Here is a 19,233-nt window from a genome sequence, read left to right on the forward strand (position 1 = left end):
AGACAATTCCCATATTGGCGCAACTCCAAAAACATTGAATAACGCAAGTAACATAATTTAAACATGACCTCATTCAGCATGTCCTGAAGGGAGGATTAACAGCGAGATGAGATGCATGCAAGCTCTCTTCGCTTACAGCAGTAAAAGGCTATACTTTATGTTCATTGTTTCTAGGAACACTAGGACTAGCATGCACAAGTGTATACTTTCCAGTACCCATATGCATTAAAGAGGACAATAGTTAAAAATGAGAGTGTAAAAAAATCTATGGAAATTCCTCAATTACAAGAGCAACAAATGGAGAACAACGGCCACAAAACTTCAAATCTAGCCTCTCAATCAGGTCCCTGACCAAGCAGGGACATAAACAAAACCCTAATGTTTTTCTTAAGTATCTCTTACAAGCTTTTCACCGAGGTAATAGCATGTGTGTCTTTCTCACATGATTATACTCCAATAGATTGGATGTTTGTTTAACAGTCAAAGATTGGCCGGTCACCCTGCCAGTGATCCAGCCTTTACCATGTATACACAAGGATTGGTTTTTAAACAATGTATGTATTACACTTATGATGAAACAACCGCAACTATAATAATAACAACAATAATGCTAATAATAATGCTAATAATAATAATTAGTAGTAGTAATAGTAATAATAATAATAATAATAATAAAAATCCTATATGCACAGAAGTTTAAATGGTTTTAAAAACGGCGGCATGTACATCTGGTAAAAATAACTTTCCAAAAATGTATAGGTTTCATACAATGTCTGCAAAACACCCCACCTTCAATCAAACAGTGGCAGCTCAATTAAACATGCCTCATCTCTCCCATTTAATCTGCTTGCCTCTTTCTTGCCCTACTACACAGAGCTATTCAGTGATTAACACGAGAACAGCAACTCACACCTCCGCTGATGCGACAGGCCCAGTAAGAGCGTGAAAGCGAATGGTCTCTGAACAGTCTCACCGTGCACCGAACACACTGCTAGCACAAGTTCAAGCACTCATCATGTTAAGAACACTAACAAAAAGACACCCAAAGTGTTACGAAAGGGTTAGTTACAAAATCGTGCCACTGAAGGGAGAGCGAAAGAAAGAGAGGTAGGAGGAATAGTGACTGTGTTTGTTCTTATACCCTATTAATTTGAACACAAGCCCTTAAACTGATCATTAATCCACAGATTGATCTGCTCTTTGACCATTTTAATGCATCATGGTCACACACAAACATCAGCTCGACTAACATTAACGCTGATTAGAGGTGGGCAATATGCTGATATTTTACCCTTATTGTGATAACTGTTATCATGATGCATAACATGCTTCTCTGAGTACATACTGAGAAACTCCTGAGGCTACTGAGAAGCAAGTTGTGCCTCATGATACCAGTTATTACAATAAGGACAAGTCTGTGTGTTTAGTTCACAGTGTTTGTCACAGGCCTGAAACAATGCATGGGTATGGCTAAAGTGAAGGCTTAGGTTGTAGACATGACCACAGTGATAGAGTGATGCTTTGCATCAGTGACACTGTGTGCACTCTTTTATATTTTATTCATAATCTTCTAGGTTTAGTACAATGCTAGATTTTATTATTTTGACTTTTTAAGTTAGGAATCTTTTCAGATAAGTTTACATTACTTTGTATTCAACTTCTTATACATCACTCTGGGTACAATCACCTGCCAAATGCAATTTCTTGATTCAAAATAAAGAAAAAAAAGATGGACAGCCCTCCAAACTAGGACAAAACCTCTCTGCATGGTGCAGCAGAAAAAGAGCTGGGGATGGAGCTCTTTACTGAATCACACAAAGCTCAAGACTGGGCTTGCCTTCTGCTGGCTTACTTCTCCATCTACAAATCACACACGCACACAGACACACATACAGCTTTTAGATGGCTGTCCACGGTGTCCCCAGATGGCATTCAATTCAGTGTTTGACGTCAATGGACCGAACCAATTTGCATACTTGATTTTTAGCCATTATCAGTCCTCCTCTCGCTCCAGGCTTCTCCCGAATAAAATTACAAAACACTTTGAAGCAAAGCATTTTCTTTTTGCCGAGAAATACTGAAAATATAGTGAGGAGTCTAGTGCAGTACAGAAATACTGTGAATCATAATTATACAAACAATCTCACTACATACATACATACATACATACATACATACATACATGCTGGGTGAAATGGCAAAAAAGTAATTACTGAAATATACAGTAGCCAAGTAAATCTCTAGCACTACAAAGATACATTTTTATGACACATAAAACTCTGGATAAATAAAGCACATAATGATGCATAGACCTTAATGACAAGCATTAGTATCAGCAGTTATCTGTTTACACAACATTTTGTAATACTTGCTTTATATACACACACACACACACACACACAACAAAAGTATTGGGACACCTGCTTATTCTCTCCTACTGCTCACTGTGCATCTATTATTTTAGGACAGATCATCAATATCTAACACCAAACAACTACATGGATCATAAAAAAAAAAAAAAACATACGCCAGTTAACTGCATAAACTAAACAGCAACAAGTAGCTGAGTTTATTTATTTAATTCTTTACCAGTTGTTAGATTTTTTTAGTACTGTTTTGCTGTTGTATTTTATCTTTCGGTCTCAGACATATTGAAAATATTATGTACTGTGAAAATATGTTTTTAAGTATAGTGATGTTACCCACAACATACATCAGAGGAAAAAAAACAAGTTACGCAGAAGCTGAAGTAGATCAGAAGCATTAACGTCGTCTGGTTCCAGTCTGAGAGGCCCCTGGTCTGTTTGCGACTCCAGTTAATTACCAGTGGAAAAGATAAACCCTAAAAAATTGCTTGCCAAAGATAAACAGCGAGGTGTGTCCACTCCCTGCCAACAAAAACCCAGCACCCTGCAATAACCTCATGTGACATCTGACATCACTGCCTGCAACCGCCAGACTTCAACTGACAAGCAAAGTGTGCGTTGAGTCAGCCGGGATCCGCATGGCCGTATTTCGCCATCAACAAGCAGAGTGTTTACACACATCGCTTGGCGTTGGGGGGTGTGAGTAATTTCTAGCAGGGGGCGTTGAGAAGAGCGTGGCCCATATGGCCTCTGCTCCAAGCTGGCACGGGTACGGACGCACGAGGATGGCAAGAGCCAAGGGCTGGAGGGAACCAGAAAGAGCTCAACGCACAAAAACCCAATCGCTCCCAGCAGGGTTTGGACACCAACTGACGAGGACGCACCTGTGACTTTTTGAGGGCTGGCTGGTGCTTCAGAAAAGAAAAAGAAAAGAAAAAAAATACCCTTTTCAAACACTAGAAAACAGATAAAATCACTATGTGCCCCACTAACTCACATACAGTACTGTTTGATATTGTCTATACTGGTGTATCAGTACTGGTGCCAAAAGTGTTTTAATTTTAGCGGTACAGAACCAAAACTAAATGACTTTCAGGTTACTTTACTAGAAATTAATTTTCTGCCTGTTAAAAATGTTTTTAGCACAGTGTAGCAGACTTGCATAAACTTGCACATTTTAAATGTTATCTGAACATTTACTAGACTGTAAAAAAATACAGAATAGACAAAAAGATGCAAAACATCAAAAGACGTATACTGAGGAAATAAGCAAATATGACTCACAAATCACCCAGACCTGGGGAATTTTAGCCCTGCTTTGAGGGCTCTATTTGAACAGGTTAACCCAGTGCTACTTTGCAGCCCCACATGCTAATTGCTACACAACATTTGGATGTGAAGCATGTTGGAGGCTCTTGTGAAGAGATTTCCATCAACACACCAGAGCCAGCACCCAATCCATGCAAACAATATTGAGTGATCCAGTTCAGGCCCACAACACACAACCTTCACTTCTGCGAACATAAAAAATCCAAAAGAATCACTGATGCAAAGCACTACTCTTTTAAAAGACCAAAAATTACAAGAATGCTATACTAACAGTTCCTGTGTTCCTGAGTTACAAGCCAGGTCCACAAAGTGCATTGCACCTAAATAAACAACAAAAAGCCACAAATCCTTGACTATTTTTTAAACTACAGTTAAAAGTATACAATACAATGCAACAGCATTAGTTGAACAAGTTAGGAACGATTATGCACAAAATAACAACAATTAAGTCTTAATGAAATAAAAATAGATCATGTACAGATTTGCTCCTTCAGATGGCAGAGGAGATAAAATGTGTGTCTTAAGCAGCCGTGACTACTGTTTAAAACTATCAGCAATGTATTTTAGGAGGTATTATGTACACTATTATAGTGTATTCAGGATTATTTTGTGTGATACAGTAGTGTCTTGATTTTTTTTTACTGTAAAAACAGTGTTAGCATTTCTGTTTTTTAGATCATTCTACATTATAAAAGTAGAATCAGACGCAGGACCTGGTGGTATTAATGATGTGACATCCTAATCATTTGGTAATAGGTTAGCCATCAGCTAGTCCAAATACAGTAATGGTACAATGAAATATATAATTCAATCTGTTGTTGTTTTGTAGCTAATATCTACAAATTACACAGTTATTCCTATTATAAAGGTGTGTGGTCAGGCCTTCACGTTTCACTTTCACTTAAGGCAGCAGCTGACTCGTCCAGATGTACAGAACTATAAGAAGGGTTAGAAGCTCCTCGTAACATAAATACAACAGCATTTGTTATTGGAAGTGACTGCTTCAGAAGCTGGGACAAACAAAATGGAGTCAGTATTTGACTCTGGGTTGTGTGTGTGTGTTGCGGGGGGGGGGGGTCCTTTCTGATCGGTTATGCTATTTAGTTAACGGTACTTGACCAATAAAGCTCTCTGCATGCTACTGTTAAGCAAGAACGAACCATAAAGACCAATACATACAGAGACATCACAATGCAACACTGTGAAAGTGGTCACCTGTCTCAAAGAGCTGCAAAACACTAGACAGAGGTCACACTAATAGCTACAGAAGCTTCACCCAGTTATCTCACCAAAGGAACTCTTTTTAAAACGCTTGCTGTCTTTTACATTGTGTGTTCATTTCATTAATGATGGACAAATAGAAACGATCAAAAAAAAAAGATGTGGAACTAGATCGTATCACATTAAAGTTCTCTTAAAGTTTTGTTTTCCTTTGGTAAAGCTTCTGTTTCATAGACTGCGACATTCCATAACCTGCTGAAACCTACCTTGTAGAAAATCCATCTGACGAGAATGGCAATTACAGACCAGATTAGACCTATTCCCATCGGACCTTGCGGACACAGCGGATCATAGTCTCTCTGTCCGTTTGAGTGTGGGTGTTACAGTCTATGTCCGTGTGTGTGTGTGTGTGTGTGTAAGTGTGAGAGAGACTCTGGGCAGCCAAAGCTGAGCTCAAGGCCCAGACAGTGTGCGCACTGAGCTTAGTGCAGCTGTCTTAGCAGTGCTGCCGTCACCTGACCCTACAATCATGGGATAGGCGCCATGGATGGACACAGACATAGACAAACCAGCTGCCCATGATAGCCCTGAACGCCTCTAGTACGCTCCGACTGTCCCTCAATCTCATTTGCACATACATAGACAAACACACACAGTCTCATAAAACTATCATTGTGAGGATTTCTACTGACTTGTGAATTAGGTTGAATAACATCCGGCCTACTGACAGGGTCAAACTCTAAGACGGGATCAGGTTAGAAAACACCTCCAAAAGTTAAACATACATTCCAGTAAAGTATAATACAGGGGCAGAAAATGCTCCATAATTAAAGACATTTGATATACAAGTTTGTTTGTAAGAAAAAGAAAGCATAAATCCATCCATCACTGAGCTCATAAATTTCATCAATCTGAAAGGAATAAAAATCATTCAACTTTCTAAGAATTTATAAACTCATTCAGACCTTGCATACATCCCATCTGTAGATCCCTTTGAGTCGTTTTGGAAAAGCATCTAAATATTCCCACAATATCAAAAAGGGGGCGATTTCGTACTCAGGAAGAGATAAATACACACACACACACACACACACACACACACACACACACACACACACACACACACACACACACCCTCCCAAACCCCCCATAGATGCCTAGCGACAGCCAACCACATCAGCAGCCCCATTGACGCACGCAGTGGGAGTGGTTGGTATAGAGAGAGCACGCTAGAGTCTCCTTATCAGCACAGCTCGAGTGCAGACTGTACACTCTATTTACTAAATAAAAGACTGCCGGCACCTCAACTACTTCATAATGAAAGATTTGGGCTCAAGAACATGGAGCGTATTTATTTTTCATTTACCCTGCTGCAACCCTAGGGACCAACCGCTTTCGATACAACTCAGACTCACCACAGCAAGGCTTCATACTGTACTTCATACAGATGATTGCTTCAGAGAAATTCACAGTTTTTTAAAAGAAAACTGCATAATTCAACCATTATGTTGAAGTCATTCTGAGTGACCTGATGTGAACTGCTTAATTAAGATAAGATAAGATAGTCCTTTATTAGTCCCGCAATGGGGAAATTCCCATAATTGTATAGAAAATTATCAAATTCTCTTAATTGTATAGAAACATAGTGGGCCAGAACTTTTCACAGTGGTGGTGAACGGAACCAGGTTTCAGAAGTGTTTAACACCTCTAAAAGCTACATTACAAAAAGATCATCATATAATATCATCATTATCAATTTGTTCTTATTAACTTGTGCAAAAACAAAGTCAGAATCATGTAAGCTGTTTATGAGCAATGGCATCTTGTGGGTGCGCTGCCTTGTACTGCACCAGAAAGTTCTAAAGCCAGACACGATTTTTTACACTGATATGAACATGGTCTACACATTACAAAACATTCAGGTTTTTAATGTTTTTCATAATTTTTCAATGGTTTTCAATGGTTTTCACCCCCCCCCCCCCAGATATTAAAATTGGTTAGCATTTCAGATCATTGAAAGCTGTCTCTGTGTCTGTTCACTGGTTATTTTAGATTAGACATCTTAGATTTAGATATACTCACTTTATTGGGAAGATTACACTAATATGGGGTAGGGCCTCTCTTTCTCTTAAAACTCCTTTTATAGCCTCTATTCTCTCAAAGCTTCAGTTCTTCATGGTATGGATTCCACAAGATATTGACAACATTCCTTTGAGATTTTGATTCATGTTGACATTTTTGCGCAATTACCGCCGTTCATGCTGCAAATCTCCCATTCTACGTCAGAACATTTTTCTATTGGATTCAGATTTGGCGACTGGGAAGACCACGGAAGAACACTACATACATAGTCATGTTCATGAAACCATTTTTTATGATATGGTGCATTGTCACGCTGGGAGCAAACATTAGATGTGTACACTGTGGCCATAAAAAGATGCACATGGTCAGTAACAATACTCAAACAGGCTGTGGCATTCATGCCAACATCAGTGATTGGTATTGGTAACAGGCCCAAAATGTGCCTGAAACTAAATGAAAGAACACATCCACTATACCACCTCCACCAGCCAGAACTGTTTGATTTGCAAGGCAGATTGGGTCCATGGACACATGCTGTTTTCACCACATTTTGACCCTCAAATCTTTGTGCCTCAGCTGAAATCAAGATTAATCCGACTAAGCTACATTTCCCCATTCTTTAACTGTCTGGTTTTGGTGAGCCTGTGCCCACTGCAACCTCAGCTTTCTGTTCTTCACTGACAGACGCCATACCCGACTTCGTCTTCTCCTGTTGTAGCTCATCCTCCTCAACAAGATTCAAAGTTCTGTGCATTCTGAGATTCTTTTCTGCTCACTATAGTTGTACAGAATGGAATCTCAGTAAATGTAGCCTCTTTAACAGCTCAAACCAGGCATTTGTCTGTCTGCTTAATGAGAGTTTTCTTTACTACATCATACTGAGTGCAATATTCTGTCTCCCATTACAAAAATACTCAAACCAGCCGGTCTGGCACCAGAAAATCACAGAGCCCATATTTTCCCTATTCTGGTTGATGTGAATATTACCTGAAAGTACTGGCCTGTGTCTGCATGATTTTCATTGCACTGCTGCCACACAATTGGCTGATTAGATAACTGCATGAATGAGTAGGTGTACAGATGTTCCTAATAAAATGATTCACTTTGTTTACATCAATTGAATTTTGCAGATTAAAAACAAAATCCCTCTAAATGACATTATAGGGTGACACTCTTTTGCTTAGTCATGCATTCATATTCAGCAATTCTCACTGAATTAGATACAAGAGCTCACTAAATAATGTTTCACACGTAGTACAGCAGCGTTCTTCCAAAACAATTTAAATAAACCATGAAAACAATTAGTCTCCCCTGGCTCATTTCCACCGCTGATAAAATGTCTATTGATAAATGTCTAAGAAAGATACAAGATTAAAACCATTTGCAATTATTAGCCTTGGCCTTGTAAAACAGACTTGTTTTAAGAACAGGTGTGCAACTATCACACAGACCAAATTAGGCCCCTTCGTAACACTGACATCACCACACATATCTGTGGAGGAGCATTTCCACAAATAGCCCCACAGTAAGTTAACCAAGCATGGCTCTGAACACCAAAGCACGAGCCCACGACACGAAAAGTTCTCGCTGCTTCCCACAAGGCCAGTTCTGCATAGTTGATTCATTTAAAGCGTTCAAGGTTGACGTGAACACTGCTCTGACTTCTACTATCCGGAAATAATCCTATTCTACACCCACCTACCACGACCACTGGCCAGGTCTTTGCTGAATATGTGTTCATCACTGGTTGAAAAAAAGGCTACATGCTCAACCACATGCTTAAACACACACACACACAGCCAAGGCAATCAAAGTATACAGAACAGGATCTATATCTATAGCACAGAGTTGCAAGATATGCATTGTGATTGTGGAGATTCAGCTGCATTACCTTTAGAATATCAGAACTCCTTAAAATCAGTTATAGTAATGTTGTCATTTACATTTATGACATTTAGCTGATGCTCTTATTCAGAGTGACTTGCAAGGTTACTCGTATTACAGTGGTGGGCCAATGCGGTGTTGGGAGTCTTGCCCAAGTACTCTTACTGGTGCAGTGCAGCACAATCACCCAGACTGAAAATCAACACACACACACACACACACACACACACACACACACACACACACACACACACACACACACACACACAAACACACACAAACACACACACATTACATTGCCAAAAGTATTCACTCACCCATCCAAATCACTGGATTTGGGTGTTACAATCAAATCCATGGCCACAGATGTATAAAACCAAGCACCTAGGCAGGCAGGCTGCTTCTTTAAACATTTGCGAAAGAATGGGTCGCTCTCAGGAGAACAATTCCAGTGTGGTACCGTGATAGGATGCCACCTGTGCAACAAGTCCAGTTGTGAAATTTCCTTGATACTAAATATTCAACTGTCAGTGGTATTATAACAAAGTGGAAGCGATTAGGAATGACAGCAACTTAGCCACTAAGTGGTAGGTCACTTAAAATCACCAAGAGGGGGCAGCGGATGCTGAGGTGTATTGTGCGCAGAGGTCGCCAACTTTCTGCAGAGTCAATCGCTACAGACCTCCAAACTTCATGTGGCCTTTAGATTAGCTTAAGAACAGTGCGTAGACAGTTTCATGGAATGAGTTTGCAGTGGTGTAAAGCATGCCGCCGCTGGACTCTAGAGCAGTGGATATGTGTTCTCTGGAACGGCTCTCTCTGCTTCTCTGTCTGGCAATCCGATGGACAAGTCGGAGTTTGGCGGTTACCGGGAGAATGGTACTTGTCGGACTGCATTGCGTCAGGTGTAAAGTTTGGTGGAGAGGGGGGGTTACGGTGTGGGGTTGTTTTTCAGGAGTTGGGTTTGGCCCCTTAGTTCCTGTAAAAGGAATGCTTCAGCATACCAAGAGATTTTGGTCAATTTCATGCTCCCAACTTTGCAGGAACAGCTTGGGGATGGCCCCTTCCTGTTCCAACCTGACTGTGCACCAGAGCACAAAGCAAGGTCCATGACATAAGCAAGACATGAATAAGCGAGTTTGGTGTAAAAGAACTTGACCGGCCTGCACAGAAACACACTCCTGTGGAAAGCCTTACCAGAAAAGTGGAGGGTGATATAGCTGCAAAGGGTGGCCCGACATCATATTAAACCCTATGGATTAAGAATGGGATGTCACTCAAGTTCATATGCGTGCAATGGAAGGCGGGCGAATACTTTTGGCAAGATAGTGTAGTTCTTTCAGTTTCATTTGTGTATTGAGTGTAATTTTAAAGTAATGGTGAACTGTACCAAAAGAATCAAATTGAATCAAATCACAGCAGTATGTGAAATTATTAAAACTCATGACTGAGCTTAATCATTCTAGAGTCAGGGATTTACACTCTTAATTCCTGTTCCAAAAGCCTGCACCTACAGCTTTAAGCTTATGTCCAGTAACTAACAAACATGTATGCAAATAACATCCATACAAAACATCATATTGTATCAAACTGCATAGAACTGTATTGTTGAATCACATCTAGCATGGTGTCTGTGGTTGAAATATTAGCTTTTGTCTACAAGTGTTAGATTTGAAATTTATATTTAAAATATTACTCAAGTATGTTCAATTACCAATTAATATAAACCAAAACTGAATTTTCATTCAGCACATTTAAGACACTCCCTTCTTCAGTATTGATAAATGTATAGACTTGTGATATTCTAACATAATACTAGTACTTGCACACCTTCGCTAAATCTGCCACGTAACTGTACACTTAATCAAAACCACAAGTCACAAGTGTGCACTTTGGAAAAGGGTGCTAGTGCACGCAGTTGCAGATTCCCAACTCAGGAAGCATGAGGATGAAGTGCCGCTGAGGACTTCCAGACCTGGGCCAAGCAAAATCCCTGACAACGGTCAACAGAAAAGCCCCACAACACACTTCCATTAGAGTCATGTCATCAGTCACAAGCCATCCCAGGAGTTTCACCTCTCTCCGCAAGCCACTCGATAAGTCTCGGGCGCATGCCTGCTGGTCATTAGCAGCACTGTGGAAGGAGACCAGCCACAGCTGTGGTCGAAAGAGGACGTCACTGGCCAGCGATTGCTACTTTAGGAGGCCCTGGCTGTGAATCAAATGGATGAGGATTCTGTGCCCAGTGCACTCCATTAGGGCAGAAACCCTAATCATCAAAGCGCTCCTCAGCGAATGAGTAAGCTGTTTAAAATAAGTCCAATGCCTGTCACAAGGATCACACTACTGATTACAGCTATACAGTAGGCCTCAGTGCCAGGGTCCAGCCACAAGACCGGATTATCTGCTGCCCAGTGCCAAGTTTGTGACCTTATTAGTCTTCCTAAACAGAGGTCAAGTAGTTGTCTTAAGCCCTATTAGTGTCATTAGTTAGAGGAGATCTATTAATGTAATTTTTAACTTCTGACACCAACACCAGTGCCAAGACAACAGTTAAACTGTCCCAAATAAGCAAACAAAAACTCCAATTAATACCACTTAGCACTAGGCTTGTAGATTACCAAATACCACCAAACAAGAAATTTCCAGCCTTTTTACTTTGCTCAGAGTGGCACAGCGGCCTCATTAGGGTTGCAAGATCGAATCCCGGGCCACGCCGCTTCGCCATCATTGACAAGACACAATTGGCCAGGCTCTGTCGGGGTGGATAGATGGCGCTCACTCTGCCCTCATCACTCTTAAGCAAATGTTGGCTGGTGAAGTGGATCTGTGGCACATTCTTCCGGGCATTTTGACTGGCCTCAAATATATTGGAGGAGACGCGTTACAAGTATATCCGATACCCGATCCAGCTAATTATGTTAGTATCGGGACTGATATACGATCCTTATATCGGATCAGGCTTTCCTAGCACTAAGTCTTTACCCTTCTGGTGTCGGGAGCACTGCTAGCACTAGGAGGAGTTGTGAACAGGTTGGTTAACTGGCACTACCAAACTGAAGGAAAAATGGGAATAAATAATTGAGAGAATATTATAAAGTACATATTATAAGTACATTGTCAAATAATGTTATAGTTACAGATTGTGACAACTTAGTTTTTCAAAACATTTAAAAATTCATCTTCACTACGAAAAGGATTAGTTAAATTAATTAAATTACCCAGTGAAGGGCCAGACCTAGACCAAGACCCAGACCCAGCTTTTCTGCCAACATTTAAGAACCACACTTTAGCCCATTTGGGTCACCAGTAAGTAAGCTAAATTCACCCATACGAAGCTCTGAAGAAAGGCTAGCATTGCCCTGCTAAGGTCATCCCGTGCGGGTCATGTCCCTTCCTTTAAGTAAGTTCCTGCTGCCCCCCCCTTTAATGGTCAGTTTATCAGCAGTTCTAACTTGTTTCTTCCTCATGTCTAATTGCCGACATGCTAAAAAGGGAAAGTGTTCCTGACAATACCGGCAAACAAAAGAGGAAGCCAGGCTGATTCCCATTCATTCTTATCCCTAAGCCGCAGAGATTAAAGTGACAGTGCTCAGCTTGGCCTCATAAATTCAGAGCTTCCTCATGAGTTATAGCGTGGCGCTGTGAGATGCTGAACATTGGGACTGCACATTCTTGTAAGCGCCAGGCCATAAAAAGCTGCTTTTACGGTGCAGGGTTTATATGGCCAAGCAGGTCGCAGTACTTACACAAACCTACTGACTAAGCGTAACCCAAATAAACTCAAGTTTTTATACCGAACACAATTCACCGTCTGCAAGTAATTAGTGGGCTTGTATAACATTACTGTCTGGAGAGACACTACTCGAGAGGAACGGCATGGCAGTTTAATGCCAAAACACACTCTACAACTAACTTCTAGAACAAAGTTCTACATCAGAGCTGTCAAACCATTTTGAAAACTTCTCTTAATAAATATCTAGGGACTTCTGTATTACACAACAAGGCACCCTACAGATACACTACAGTTCTAACATCCATGTTACTAATCACTTGTCACGTCCTGCAGGCATCACAAAGTAAGGTCAAATTAACCAGACTCTGCCAATCTAGAAATGAAAAGTTCTGGAAGATACATCATCTAGTTCTTCCAAACCCACATCTTCTGAAAGATATTTTAATTTCAAATTTCTGAGCACAAATACAAATGATAATTGGCCAACGCAAACAACTTAGCTCTAACAATATATTTGTCAGACTGTCTTGGGTTCCACTGCTAATAAAACGGAAAGCGTACATGATTTAAGCCTGTGGGCTAGTGAACTCTCCCTTATCTGTGTAAAATAGCAGTGAAATCCAACCATCAGTGGGATAATTGGTCCATAAAACTGTGGTGATATTGTACAACCATAAACAAAACCAATCCTAAACACCCTGGTGGCACCAGAACACTGCAGGGATGTACACTGGCAAATGTGTCATGTCCAAGGTTCTACTAAGAATGAGTTATCCAAATGACAACATTAACAAACATTTTGCATTATTGTCCATAACTTAATGTTAATAATTTTCCCACATTTCCAACAAACAGTAAGGATACACAGGATCGACACCAATACTAACCATACAGAATGGGCTGGAGTATCAGTCAAGTGTGACTGTTCTACATTCATTAGTGTCAGTTTATAAACCCTCTAGAAAAAGATCATGTGCTTGGAACAATTTCACAGTCAAAAAAAATGAGATTTGTGACCATCTCTATGGTACAACAGGCTCTACTGTAGAGGTAGATGAGGTATAAAAATGATTATAACATGATACTTAAGACTGCTTCATGATATACAATATGTATAATGGCTATACATAAATGGATTACATACAATTACACAACTAATTTTCCTTTTATAAAGAAACAGCATTGGTCAGCATTTAAGTAGAGACCATTTTCACAACACGTCATTAAAGAAGCTGTACTAACTAAGCTAGGAGTTTAAAACCACTTTATGCTGTATTCATTTCTAGGCAAATAAAAACACAGCACTAAACTCACCATGCAATTACTGTACATTCAAATCATCAGCTGAGCAGAAATGTTGTGGGGATGCCCATGATGGAAAAGCTTTCTCACTTTAGAACATCAAATATGACTATGCTAAAATTAAGCAGAACTTTCCAGAGAGCTACTTCCAAAGCAAATGGGGCTCTAGTAGGGGTGTATTTTTTGCTTTGTACAACTTTCTGAAGTTATGCAACAACGGGCATGCAAAAACATTAGCGCAACTTGCTTTCCAATAATGGTCACTGTTAATATGCATTAAAACTTATTTCTTTATTATCTAATATTTTAAAATAGGGAACCAAAGCAGAAATTGTTTAAAAAAAAAAAAAAAAAGAGAGAGAGGGAAATAATTGTTTAATAATTATTAAAAATTATTCAAGAGCTATGGGCGAAGACAATTATGCAAAAAAGTAAGAAGAACGTGGAATAAAATAGTGAACAGATACGCATTGTCAAAACAGGCCTAAGGTCATCATAAATCAGTGGTTGCCTGATTACGTTATTTCCAGTGCGAATTCAAATATAATTTTTTTAGGTTCAGAGATCATTTAATGTCATGGAAAACCCCCAGTCACAGGTTAGGTGGAGTGTCGCCGTCAAGCTCCACCAGAAACAGATGTCCTTTTATGACCTTGAATAGTCTGCTTTTTTTTTTTTTTTTTTAAATCAAGAGTGTGCTGAGCAAGTTTTAAAAAAACAAATGAAATGAATGTAAGACAAAATCTGTCAAGAGTGCAAAAAAATTACATTTAATTTATGCCTGTAATAAACCACAGACTACTGATTTTGTTTCCTAAAATTGTATAAAATAATGTCTCAACCTGAAGAGTTGGTCCTCTATTTAATATGTATATAATATGCTATGACAATAAAACTAAACAGCAAGGCTTCAAAACATCACAAAACTGCCCTCCAATGACCATAAAATAGAAAAGCCAAAGAGACGGCTCAGGAAAATGAACTAACTTGCCAGTTATTTATATGCGGCGTTACAGCATGCTTTCCTGAGAACATCACATATACCATCAGGATTTCTAGAACAACAACTGCATTCTTCATAAGCAAAAAGGTTTACACTAATTGTACAGAATCTTTTTTTCTTAGCTTTTTCTCTGCTGTGTAACTTGTTTATAAACACCAAAAACACACTTTTGTCCTGAAGACGCCTTCAAATAATGCAATATTGTGTGCAAAGTGAATTGATATTATGTCCACATTCACTCACTGTCTTTAGATATTCAATTGGATTATAAAAAAAACAAAACACCACCACAGAACTGAGTATAGCAGCATGTTACGCACAAGTGAGTAAGCCTTAACCTTACAGAGGCTGCATGCACACACACACACACACACACACACACACACACACACGCGCGCAACAACTTGTGAAACACTGAACAGCTCCTTCAGCATTCTTACCACATCCTGAAACTACGTCAATCCAACAACTCGCATGAAAACCTTATCGCCTCAGTTAAGATAAACAAAAGTCAAAAAGAACACCCTCCTCACTCACCCTACCCACATCACCAAACATGGCTGATCTAGCCTGCAACTCCACCACTCTGACTGGAACCCAATGGCTAACTTTTGACATTTCAGACATCCTACAAACAAATACCTTGATGCAATCTGGTTTTGGCTGATACTGTGGCAGTGTCTATACAGGACCATCTGCCTGGTTGGTTTTAAAAAAAAAAGGAGAAAAAAAAAAAAAAAGGCAAGCACATTGTATCACATTCATAACAGTGATTAGGGAAGAGTCCAAACGATTACATTTCGCGTCGGTCATGGCAATGTAAAATGAAACTAAACTAAACTAAGTAATCAAGAACTGTCTCCCCCAAAATATGCAGTTACTTTTTAATTCCCACCTAATAGTTAGCACACCAATTACACAATGCTACCTGTGGGTGAAGGCTAGTCACATGAAGAAAACCAACAAACCAAAACAACAACAACAACAAATGTGTCATTTGACTAAATAGGTGCATAAACCTTTGCATAAGACTAAGACATTGAATAATCAATTAAACCTTTATGTTTGTCTAATGCAGATAATTTTAAATGATGAGACGCCAATGTTATTGTGCATCCTAAGGCTACCACACACTGGATCAAAAGTGCTGTTTCATAAGTAGTACAAAGCGTTAATTTGATACAGAAAGGCATTGATGAACCTGGATCTTAAGCTGATTTTACACTCTTTCATGTGTAACAGATGTAACAGAATAAAACACTAATCATTAGGGGAGTATAACATTTGGCAACGTCTTCACAAACAAAAAAAGGAACAAAAGTGAAATACTTTAAAATACTTTAAAATACTTTACGAAGACTTTATAAGTAACTTTAGGTTATGGCAGATTAAAACTGTGTGTTTATATAATAGACTTTGAAAACAATTGTGAAAGTTTCATAGTAATTTTTTAATAGCACCAAGGTCACATCGTCCAGCTCCATTTCATCATAAAAGTATATACTGTATATATAAAACTTAAATTAGATAATAGTTTTGTTTGCTAAACTTAAACCATTACAAGTATGTAATTTATCTGATAATCCTAAAAAGAATGCATACAGGACCTTCTGAGCCATGATTCAGAAGAACAGTATGCAAGACAAGTATCGCATTAAAACCCTCACGTCAGGATGTTTTGTGGCACAGCTCCACCCAACTGCCAGGACAGCCACTGTGATACTGTTAGTGATGCCAGCTAAAGGATATTGGAGCACTGAGATAAGAAAAAAAGAAATCTTTCTAGAAGCCAGCTAAGACTGTTCGATTACCAAGATGCCTACGTCCATCGACTACCGAGATGCCTACGTACACTTCAGCCTCGCCTTCAATGAGAAGTGCAGGCAATTTGCCCTGTAAAATTCATTTAAAATTTCAGAAAGTAGACTAGAAGTTCTCCAGTATGTATATGAAGGCTAAATACACCACATGACCTCTCGGCAGTTCAACAGTTCGTAAGGATAGTGGTTAAAGCTTGACATTGGCCTCGATTACCCATGACCCTGCCGCTGCGTTACTAGTTGTCCTTCCTTGGTAGGTACTGACTACTGCATTACATGAACGCCTCACAAGACCTACAGCTATGGAGATGATGTGACCCAGATGTCTAACCATCACAGTTTGGTTCCTGTCAAAACACTTGCCAATTTTCCCTGCTTTTAACACTTCACCAGTCAGTGGTTTTAAATGTAACCGCTAATCAGTTTATATGGCCAACATTGTCTCTGTATGTTATTTAACACAGGTTTAACATAATCTTCTCTAAATCTATAAAATGTCTTCATATCAATTGTAATTTCCATGTGCAGAATAAAGCTAAAACATTTTTCACTTACGATTTTATATTTAGTTGGTTATATTTATATAGTTAGTTTCCAACAATGAAAGACTCGGTTGGCCTAACCAGGTAGTTAGTGTAGCCACAGCAGATACACATTTAATTTCTAACAGTCCTAAAACATGGTTCATCAGCTTTTTTAGTTTACAACAGGAGATGCTAGGCGAACACAATACTTATACTGCCACCTTTGCTCATTTACGCAAATCCACTGCCAAGCAAATGAGCTCAACCCTCACAAAACTCGGAGATATTCATCTGTTTTGCATGGACACATTAATGTGGTTGAAAACACAGTATGACTTACTTCAGTCTATAAACTTCTTTGCAAATCTAAATAGAAACATGCATGCACATGATTCCACATATTTCAAAATATTTCATATTTTAAGCAACAAAAGCAATGGAAGTTTATGTTAAATAAGCTTAAATCATTTCTATTTATTTCCACTGTATAAAGCTACACTTCGCTGCTTAGTAGGTACAGGAGCACAAAATGGACAGCAAAGCTGAAGAACAAGTAAGTTGAATGGAACAATCGCCTCATGTTCTCTGTTTTGTTGCTATATGAAATGAAACCTTTAGCTTATCTTACAGTTATGAAGCCTTATGCTGTGTTCAGGTAGCCCTGGCCGAAGGTCAAATACATCAGACAGTTAGCTGGTAAATATGGCTTCACTCGGCTCAGGTGCTTGTGTGTTACATCGGGTAAAGTGGTACATCATTTAGAATTCTGTTTCCCGTTAGTAACATTTTTTAAGCTAACAAACAAATGTGATTCCGGCATACTGACATTTTGATGTTCAACACATGCATCGTGTTCCCATTTAAAAGCAGAATAATACTACAAAACGGGATGTTATGAGGATGACAGCGTATTTTCAACTTTGGTCTCTGCTATGGTATGAAAACGCCATGTTATGTGTTTGTTAGCAGTGTTAGCCAATCATATCCAGTTCTTAACTAAAGAAGCAGACATCAGATAGTAAAGAAAGTGTCCTGACTGATTGACGGCATCTGGGGAGCATGATAAATAACGTAAATCTGTTTTTTCACCAAACAACTTCTTTAATCAGTGATGCAGCCTTACATACTACTGAATGCTTATCTCCACATATTTACTGTTTAGGACATGGGTCAAATTTCTCCCGTGCTTCTAAATCCTTTTAGTGCCAGACTTACAAAACATCATAATTGCAAAACTGCATTACAAACTGCAGTTCAGAAAGCTTCACAGATACTTGCTGCAGGTGCTAAGCTACAGCTGGACAATCAGTATTTAGGGCCAGGGAGTAATTAGACGCAGCAATGTGTAGTATTTGGTAAATGTTATTAATATTCTGATATCATTAGATTTACCAACTTATACAGCAGAGCTGTTCAATCATGATTAATCATAGTATCATGTGATACAAATGAATAAAACATAATAAATCCAAGCTCATTAAAAAAAGTATAAAAAGAAGTTACTGGTACTCTATGCTAAATTAATATTTTACAAACCACAAATTGCTTGTTTTAACTTAACTGGTTTGTTCTGCGTTCTTCTCGTAAAAATGAAATGCCACTAAAGGGAACTTTACACAGGGTTGTGAAGGACAACCAGACAAGCCACATTTCCAGAAATGAAACTCATAATTTGCTTAGTTATAATGTATTTTAAACCGTTCTTTCACATGCAAATAACTGACGCACGTTAAAGTGCAGTAAGAAATTTAAAAACTCATTTCTAGACTAAAATGAATAAACGAATGAATGAATGTTATTCATCACTTTGACTAAAAAAAAAAAAAAAAAAAAAAAAAGAAGATCTCACATGGAACACCAAACATACACCAGTAAAGATGATGTATATCTACCACCACTACATGAAAGTGTTGAGTATCTTGATGTCATATTGTTGCCATATCGGTCACCCTTAATAAACAGATAC

At 39.0% G+C, this 19,233-nt stretch overlaps 1 protein-coding gene across 7 annotated transcripts in view; it reads right to left on the minus strand.

Annotated features, from left to right (window-relative positions):
* Positions 1 to 19,233, minus strand: part of pde7a (phosphodiesterase 7A) — a 51,909-nt gene that overhangs the window by 13,408 nt on the left and 19,268 nt on the right. The window contains exon 1 of one of the 7 annotated variants that reach the window (XM_072689562.1): positions 5,882 to 5,905. The exons of 5 other annotated variants lie outside the window; for them this stretch is intronic. Coding sequence is in view for 1 of the 2 variants with exons in the window: in XM_072689543.1 (XP_072545644.1) it covers positions 5,183 to 5,242 (60 nt within the window). In the remaining variant the exon portion in view is untranslated. Of the gene's footprint in view, positions 1 to 5,182; positions 5,243 to 5,881; positions 5,906 to 19,233 lie in introns of those variants that run through there. One more of the 7 variants, XM_072689543.1, reaches the window with a different exon arrangement.

Source organism: Salminus brasiliensis, chromosome 1 (assembly GCF_030463535.1).
Source record: "Salminus brasiliensis chromosome 1, fSalBra1.hap2, whole genome shotgun sequence".
NCBI classification, from domain to species: Eukaryota; Metazoa; Chordata; class Actinopteri; order Characiformes; family Bryconidae; genus Salminus; species Salminus brasiliensis.